The 9,251-nt window shown below is 36.7% G+C and overlaps 1 protein-coding gene across 1 annotated transcript; it reads left to right on the top strand.

Annotated features, from left to right (window-relative positions):
- Positions 1-662: 662 nt before the first annotated feature.
- ostm1 (osteoclastogenesis associated transmembrane protein 1) lies at positions 663-4,903 on the top strand. The gene is made up of 6 exons (XM_030129006.1): positions 663-1,135; positions 1,443-1,557; positions 2,265-2,365; positions 2,453-2,563; positions 3,159-3,324; positions 3,847-4,903. Exons 1-6 carry the CDS (start codon positions 743-745, stop codon positions 3,900-3,902), a joined length of 942 nt encoding a protein of 313 aa, XP_029984866.1. The 5' UTR covers positions 663-742; the 3' UTR covers positions 3,903-4,903.
- Positions 4,904-9,251: the final 4,348 nt, after the last annotated feature.

The following is a 9,251-nucleotide window of genomic DNA, read 5'->3' as shown; positions in this document are numbered from 1 at the left end:
GACCAGGCAGAACAGCTATCTCTTTCCCATGCGCACACGCACTTACACACTTACACACTTAACCCCCCCCCCCCACACACACACACAATAAGTGGTAGGCACTGACCTACACTTCAGAAAAATGACTAATACGTCTTTTGTACAAGATAGATAGATAGATAGATAGATAGATAGATAGATAGATAGATAGATAGCATAACATCACAGTTGTATTTCTGCAGAAAGTAATTATTTTTTCCAAGCTGTATATTTACTGCTGTTGTCTCCCGGATAATAATATGGTTCTATCTAACTAATATCACTGTAAACAATATGTAATAATATGCTTTTCTTATATTCACAAATGATCAAAATGTTATTCCATCTATAGTCATTTTAACCTGTACATTAAAATTTTTGCAATAGTAAATAAAATGAGCTTAGTGATAAGAGTGATTTTAAAGTAACAATCAAGACAGAATATTAAAGAAATTCTATAAATACGTACATATAGGCCTACACACACACACACACACACACACACACACACACACACACACACACACACACACACACACACACACACACACACACACACAGGTTTCACATTGTTGAGTCTGACTGTAATACTGAACTGACGCCGGAGATGCCAGTTCTCGCGAGATTCCCAGCTGTCACATGATCACGTTGGGAGAAAATAAGGAAATCACAGGTTGTTTGGAGTAAAAGAAGAAGTCGAGCGATTCAGTCTCCTTTTTCAAGAATGTTTCTCCACCAAAACGTCGCGTTTTTTGCTTTGTTATTCATGAGTGCATATATATTTGTGTCAGGCGACGTGGTAAACCTAACAGCTTCAGATTTAATCGACAAATCGGGACTAGTCCGGACTTCTAGCTCTGCTGCTGCTGCTGTGGTCAACTCGCCTGTGTTAAAGCCTGCTCCGGACCTTTTATTTTCCCTTAACCTGCTGTCTAATTTTCCTGAAGATTTGGAAATTAGCGAATACTGCAACGAGTTGCTTCACATATTTGGACAACGATATGTCACCTATGTGAACTGCTTGGTTCCTGCTGCACGTCCTGTCAAAGTGTGCCAGAACTGTTTCTCCAGTTTCGAAAGCCTCAATGACACCTATGAGAACATCTCATCAAATGACGTAAGTGTGAAATACAACCACTTTATCTTTTATTTGGTTTACAGGAAATGCACTGCAGTTTATTCTCAGGCCCAGAAGACAGGCCTTGTTCGTACGCCATCATCACATCAGTCACGAGTCTTGTGATGTGACTAACTGGTAGTAGCAAATTTGAGGAAACAACCCTTTATCTGCAGCATGACTGGGCTCACAGGGACAGGCTTGTTTCTCATTTGCACGCAGCCCATCATGGCTCAGAAATGCACGCAATCCATGCATAGGTAGAAAGCTATTGAGTGCGCTGTAATCTGTATCTGTGTGTCCTCAGGTGGGTCCAGGTAATGTGAGCTGCAGGGACAGCCTCCTGAGAAGTGACCGCCTGATGCTGGTGTTTCTGCTGTTCAACAACCTCAAAGACATATGGACCAAATCCAACTGTGATTGTAGGTCCTCTACTGGAGTTGAGACACATCTCTGCACTGGTCATTCCATTTTATGCAACTTTATGTTCTGACTTCATCACATCTTTTTTACTGCACTGCTGCACTACTGCACTGTCTGACAGATGTAGTTACTTTTCAGACTGATATCTTTCACACCCTTCCTGTTTGGTGAAAAACATCTATCTCAAAATGTGCTAATTTTCAATATTTGTGATAAACAAAAAGATTAAGTGCTCCTTAGGTGGAAAATGCATTGTCATAAAATAGGGTTTTTCTGAGCTTGCAAAAGTTGACTTTTTAGAGCTGTATGGTACTCACAACAGAGCAGACACTACAAACATATGATAATTTTATAGAATATGACACGTTGCTGATGAAATTACTAAGCATATATAAAGTCACTTAAACATCTGCAACAGTAAAAGGCAACATAAACATTAAGGAAGCAGTAAAATGAATCTCCATATATAATAGTGAAACACTGACAGTACATTTTGCTGATAACGCATACATACTTTTACCTAAGCCAAGTAATTTTATGTTGGAAAAATAATGTTCTTGAGTACTTTAATGATATGAGTACATCTACCGCTACAAGAAGGAAATCTTGTTTCTGATGTTTTTTGACAAATTTCTCTTGTGCATCTGATCTCATTGAATGATCTCATCGACACTTAACTGATGAAATTTTCACGTTTTGTTTACAGCTTGTATCATAAAGGTACCACACTTCAACTTAACCAGTGACACACTGTATTTCCTGGCCACTCTGAACCGTACTCTCAGCTGCTTTGAGAAGTATCAACAGGTAGGAGATTAAACAAGGTGATTCGGATATCTGTCGATCTTTTCATAGACATATACTGTAATAAATTTTCCCTAATTTTCCACTCAGGGCAACAGAACAGAGTTGTGCACAAACTGTAAGACTGCTTATAAAGGCCTGAATGATCTGTACAGTGGCATGGAGAAGAATCAAACTCTGTGCATCGACATAGAAGATGCGGTAAGTATGTCAGGAAGAACAGCTATTTATAGAAAACTCCCTCTTTGTGGTTGGAAGTGAGAAGTCTGCACCCTCTAGAGGAATCTGTAGATATTAGAAAAGATGCACGGACAGGTCTTAATAATGACTTTGAACTGTAATAATGTGTGCAATCTGAACTTCTGTTTGTCATGGCCATGTTAAAGTTTTGCAAAGTTATTGAATAAATGAATAAATAAATTCTAAACAAAAAAAATAAATGTATCAAACACAGGAAGTATGATGATCCCATCACATTCTTTACCATTATCTTTATTTTGAAACTGAATGTCCTTTTATTCCAGAGGATACAGTAATAAAAAGATAAGTAATAAAACTGAGGAAGAAAAATGGAATTCTGGTCTTGCTGCTTGATTCTGCAGAATGAACCAAAAATGTATGGAATTTAATTCAGCTTGGCACTAAATCTGATCTGTTTTTTGAAATTGCAAGATGTCGCTCCTTGCCAATCTGCAAATTATAAACTTTAATAATACCAAATGATCTTGTGCACAGTAACAAAGACTGTTGTATAAACTAAAGTTTATGTTCTGAACCTTTTTTTTTATTTTTTCAGATGAACATGACACGCAGACTGTGGAGTAAGAATTTCAATTGTTCCTCCCCCCGTGAGGAGACGGTGGCTGTCATCGCTGTGTCCAGCTTCATGCTCTTTCTGCCCATCATCTTCTACTTGAGCAGCTTCCTTCACTCGGAACAAAAGAAACGCAAGCTCATACACCGTGAGTAACCAGCTTAATTCGCCTATTGTCACACAGAGAGATTTTTTGACAGGGTTTTGAGGGGTTTGGGTCTTTGTAAAGGGGGGGCCTGACTGACTGTGATATTGGCGAGGAGGGTGTTTTAGGTTTTTCTAAAGCATAGTGGGGTTGCCTTCTGCAAACCTCTGGATCATAGACCAAGTTGAAGGATTTTGTTTTGTGTTGGTGGATGCCTTGAATGCGGAGAGGGTGTTTCCCAGGACAAAACATTTTTTTAATGGATTGTACAACAAATGGCTTGAAACGCTGAAGAACACTGATTTGGGTTTGATCCTTTTCGGATAACAGCAGCTTAAACTTTTTCCTCAAGATTAGCATCTGGGCTTTTCACTGACTCACAATAAGTGTACTTGAAAAAAAACTTATAAACATGCTCAAACTTAGAAAAAGTTGACAAATTGTATTTTTGTTGAAGTCTGTCAGTGACATGCACAGTAACATGAGTTCTCTCTCTCTCTCTCTTTTTTTTTTTTTTTTTAACAGCCAAGCGAGCAAAGTCGTACACCAGTTTGATGAACATTCAGGACAAAATGAGCTGAAGGACAAACAAGTGATGTGTAATAGGGAAAGAAGGTTTGGACACGTTTCCCTTATATTATTTAAAGTTTCAACCTGAGGGAAGAGTTGACGTCTGATTGTCTTTGACTGGCCTTCATGAATGCAGAGGACCTGACAACAGAAGCATTGCCTGTTGTTTTCTGCAGACTGTGATACTGATTAGTATTTAAAGGATTTAAACTGAAAATGCACTGCAATTGGCTCAAAACTGAGTCTGAGAAAACCCTAAAAGTTTGCTTTCATATCCTTGAAAATCTCCTACCACTGGTTTTTAAGCTTGCTCGTGTTTTGTCAGATTTGTCCAAGTTTATTTGCACTCTTTGTATCTGTCAGACAGGATCTGTGATAGAATCAAATTATAACTCAATACCAGCTAATGAGAGGGTTAATCATGTAACTGGGCTGCAGATCCTGGCCTTCCTTTCAGCCTCTTAACCATCTTCAGGTTGTTCAGCATCTTGACAACAGCTGTCACTAAAAAGAATGACTGATTTGAATGATGTGTGTGTCTGTAACTGAACTAATGTGTGTATGTGCTCTACTTATGGGTTGAGAAATGGGCTTTCTGTCTCTAATGTATGTCCAGAAGAGAACTGCAGAAAGGAACCACTTGATGTCCATTAGTGGTAACATGTATCTGCTGTGAGGAGGGGGGCACACATGAAGGAGCGGGGGGTTTGGGGAGTAAATAAAGACATTACACATATTGTTGAGAGCACTCCAAAGTACCGCACTGTGACGCTACCTGTTTTCCAGTCAGTCTTTTCTGTGGTCCATGAAGCTTTTTATGTGCTTAGCTGTTGTTTTTCACTGATGTTTAACTTAGTTTGTTAAGGGTTTCTGACAGAGAAGGCTCCTTTATTACTCATTTATGTAAAATTCCCAAATTTTGCCATTAGAGATGCATTAAAAAGCTGTGAAGACATGCAAATCTGAATTTTCAATGCATAAGCCAAATAAATGCTTTTGTCAGATACAACCACTAGATGCATGTGCTGTCATTCAACCCCAGTGCAGTGCCTCACAGGACATGTTTTATTGTGTTCCGGGCTGTGTCTTAGCACAGACCTGACCTCTGTTCTCAGGTTACGTGGCCTTGTGTTTCTTGCAATGAGGCTTTTTCTCCGTCATTAGCAGCTAATCTAAATGTGGGATAAAGATACTTGGCCGAATAATCGCAGCAACACATCCGTTAAACTCCTTTGGCTTTTTGGTCTTATGGAGCGCAGCCACTGCTGGCCATCAGCAGGTCTAAGAGCATTACACATATGCGCAGTCATATGATCCGGTTGCGGCCAGCAGAGCGGCTCAAAACACGGGCTTTTGTAAGTTGCGCTCCCGCACAGTGAAGTGTGTTGAGCGGCTCGTGTGCGGCGCAGTCCGGAGCTCAAGAATGACAGCTTTGATTCCAGTTAAGCCCCGTTGCTTTTCTCAGGCACACCGGGTCCTTAAGCGGGGCTGAAAGTCAAGATAAACTCCCGAGCTGCCCGCGGGGCCAAAGTGGACCAAGGGCCGACACGTGACGGAAAGGACCGACGGTAAATCTGACAAATCTATTTCTACGGAATTCAGTGATTCATTTCTCCCAGTCCCATCTCTGAACCTGACATCACGTTTCACTGCAATGGCCTCCAAGCCCTCAACACCTAGAGCTATTACTAACAAAATTAGAGATTTATGACCATTTATCATTTTAAATGTTTCAGGAGTCTTTTTTATAAATTATTATTTTTTTTATTTTTTTATTTAGACAGGGACAATGCACAATATACACTAACCTGAACCCTTTCATGTATATTGGTCAGTCCAGTGGACAGCTTTTCTACAGCTGTTCTCTTGTATATTCATGGATTTTGTTTTGTTTTGTTTTTTTTTTTGCACATATTTTTATTAAAGTTTTAACACATTACATATCTTTTCTGACATGGATTGGTAACATTGTGTAGATCTCCCCTGAGCGTAATAGTTATAGTTTTCACACAATTTCTCAGTAAATACATGTTTCTTTGCATCAAAAATTAAACGTGCAGTGTCCAGCTGTTGTGGACATTTTTGCAACTTCATGAAAAATAGGTTCATAAGAATTTTTTTTTTTTTTAATGTATTTTTAAACTTTTTTTTTTGTTTTTGTTTTTTATTTGTTTTATTTATTTTTCAAAAGAAAATTTTTAGTCACATTGTTTTTTTCATGCCTAAAGAGGAGTGAAAACACTCAGGAAAATATCTTGATTAAGGTTATCATAATTTGTGCATGAAAGGGTTAAAAAAGAGAGATGTAGTGTGCCAGGTTCTAGCACTAGTGCTAATTTCCACCAGTAGTCCCTGGGCCAGCTGATGTTATTAAAAAAACAGACAATTAAAACTAAAACAGTAAAAAAAAAAGAAGCATATTTATAACTCCATCTGCATATCATTAAAAAACAGACATTAATAAAAACTAAAACATTAAAGAACAGTAAAAATGCATATTTATAACTCCATCTATGTAAAATATTCATTCCCATCCAACCATTCACTCTTATGTCCCACTGCAGTCTGCCACACACACTCTAAACATGTTTACATCACATTACATTATATCTTATATTATATATTATATATTACATTATATATTATTATATCTACAGGTTTGGTTTGACAGTAGATGTTAAATATGTCTTCCTATATTTAACCCAGTGCTTCTTCTGTGGTAGCTCTTTCTATCTATTTAATCATTGTTATTTGATTTTTCGTCATTTATTATAGTATTATCCTCTGTATTTTGTGCTTTTTCGATGTAAATTGTGTATTTTCTGATCATGTAGATCACATGTGTCAAACATGTGGCCCGGGGGCCAAAACCAGCCCGCCAAAGGGTCTGATCCGGCCCCTGGGATGAATTTATGAAATGCACAAATTACACTGACGATATTGACAGTCAAGGATGTTAGAATCATTTTAGGTCAATTCAATCTCAAGTGGGTCAGACCAGTACAATACTGTCATAATAACTTAGAAATAATGAAAACTACAAATTTTTCTTTGTTAAAGTAAAATTACACAAAAATATTTACATTTACAGACTAGCCTTTTACAAAAAATGTGAATAACCTGAAATGTCTTAAGAGAAGTATGTAGAATTGTACCAATATTCTGCCTGTTACTGAATGTTGTGTGTATTTGTAGATCCACTGTGATCTGTAAGTTGTGATGCATATGTATAAATGATAAACTAAGGCATAATGTTCAAATTGCACTTCTGTTTCTTAAGAATTTTCAGGTTCATATTTGTTCATGTTATGTTCTAGTATGGTTCATAGATGTAAACATTTTCATTACAGAATTTGACTTTTTTTCACTCAAAAAAAGAGAAAAAAACTTTGGAGTTGACATTTATAAGTTCTTATCCTATTAATTATATTATTTTACTGGTCCAGCCCACTTTAGATCATATTAGGCTGAATGTGGCCCCTGAACTAAAATGAGTTTGACACCCCTGATGTAGATGTTCATAACAGCTCATATTAAAGGTGTGTTTTAATATCAAAAACAGATAAAACAAACAAACAAAAAAAAGACTTTTTCAGCAAAGTATATTTTTAATTGAACATAAAACAAGTGTCTCCATCCACTGTCATTAATCCAGCTCCATGGGTTTTACAGGATGATGGTGTTTCCACATTCGCTATGGAACCTCTGAACGTCCACATGGGTCATATCTGATGACCATGAATAGATGACAAACTATATTTTATACCAGTTATTTACCCGTATTGATAGGATTACTGGATCAACAGGTATTAAACTTTATAGATCAGTAGATGGTTTTGGTCGCCAGGGGATGTTTGGGTCTTTATAGGTTAATTTGTTGATTATCTAGATAAGGAATGTTAAACACGACCAGCCAACCAAATAGTCCAATTTGACCCATGGGATGAATTTATGAAATGCAAAAATTACACTGAGAATATAAGAGTCAAAGGAGTCAAACCCATTTAATTTCAGGGGCCACATACATACCAATGTGATCTCAAGTGGATCAGACAAGTCATATACTATCATAGTAGCCTTTAAATAATGACAATTCCAAAATATTCTCTTTTTTAGATTTAGGGTGAAAAAAGAAAAAAACAATATTGCATTTGTACTTTTTTTGCTCTGAAACTAAGAGAAAATTTTGGAGTTATTATGTATAGGTTTATTTGGAATTTGCCCTTGTGGGACTAATAAAGGTTTATCTTATCTTATCTTATCTTATCTTATGGAGTTATTATGTATAGGTTTATTTGGAATTTGCCCTTGTGGGACTAATAAAGGTTTATCTTATCTTATCTTATCTTATCTTATCTTATCTTATCTTATCTTATCTTATCTTATCTTATCTTATCTTATCTTATCTTATCTTATCTTATCTTATCTTATCTTATGCTATTACTTTACTGATCCCACTTGAGATCATATTGGACTGGATGTGGCCCCTGAAGTAACATGAGTTTGACACCCCTGATGTTCATAAAAACAGAGACTAGACAAAAACTTCTTCCAAACAAGTGTCTTCAACCACTGTCATTTGTCACCCTACAGGTGTTCTGTTGGTGACTCAATGTTCCATCATCATGTAAATGTTAAGAAAATCTGAATAAATTCAAGTGTTATTAAATCAGAACATAGAAATCTGAGGGCAAAAATTTTTTTTTTTTCAGCAAAATAATTAACTGAACATAAAAACAAGCATCTACAACCACCACCAGTTTCCTATTTTTGATAAACCTCAAAAATGGCATTGAATCGTGCACTGGCAGCATAAACAATGTAGGTGTTTTTCCTAAGATACAGGAGGCAGCTGCTGTGCCTTCTCAAGGAACAGACTGCAGTACAGTTAAATGAATAAATGTCATTCATGATTATTATACACCTAATCCACTCACAATGAGCTTTGGGAAAAAAATGACTGAGAATAAATCTATAATAAGTGTAACAATTTATGCGGCAGAAATTAATATGCTTTTGTAAAATGACTCATATCTTGATCTCTGCTGCTTGCCCCAGTTCTCTGCTGGATTAATGTGAAGAAAATATACTGAGGCCTGGGGTAAAGCCATGAAAAAAGTTATTACAAGATGACATAAGTGTGAAAAGAAAAAGAAAACAATGTATGTGTTATAGCTTTGTCTTCCTGCTAAAATAAAACAGTGTTTGGATTATAGTCACATAAAGGTGCCTTGTTTCAACTTCTTCTGTGAAAGACTTGAATAGTATAATTCTACCTTTATTAAAAGTAAATTTGTTCACATTTTAAGATGGTGCTGATTAAGATTTTACTTCAGTGACTAAATCTGCGCTTTGAATCC

The sequence above is a fragment of the Sphaeramia orbicularis genome, chromosome 24 (assembly GCF_902148855.1).
Source record: "Sphaeramia orbicularis chromosome 24, fSphaOr1.1, whole genome shotgun sequence".
NCBI classification, from domain to species: domain Eukaryota; kingdom Metazoa; phylum Chordata; class Actinopteri; order Kurtiformes; family Apogonidae; genus Sphaeramia; species Sphaeramia orbicularis.
The sequence above is the reverse complement of the archived record's forward strand: the minus strand, read 5'-3'. Positions and strand labels throughout refer to the sequence as shown.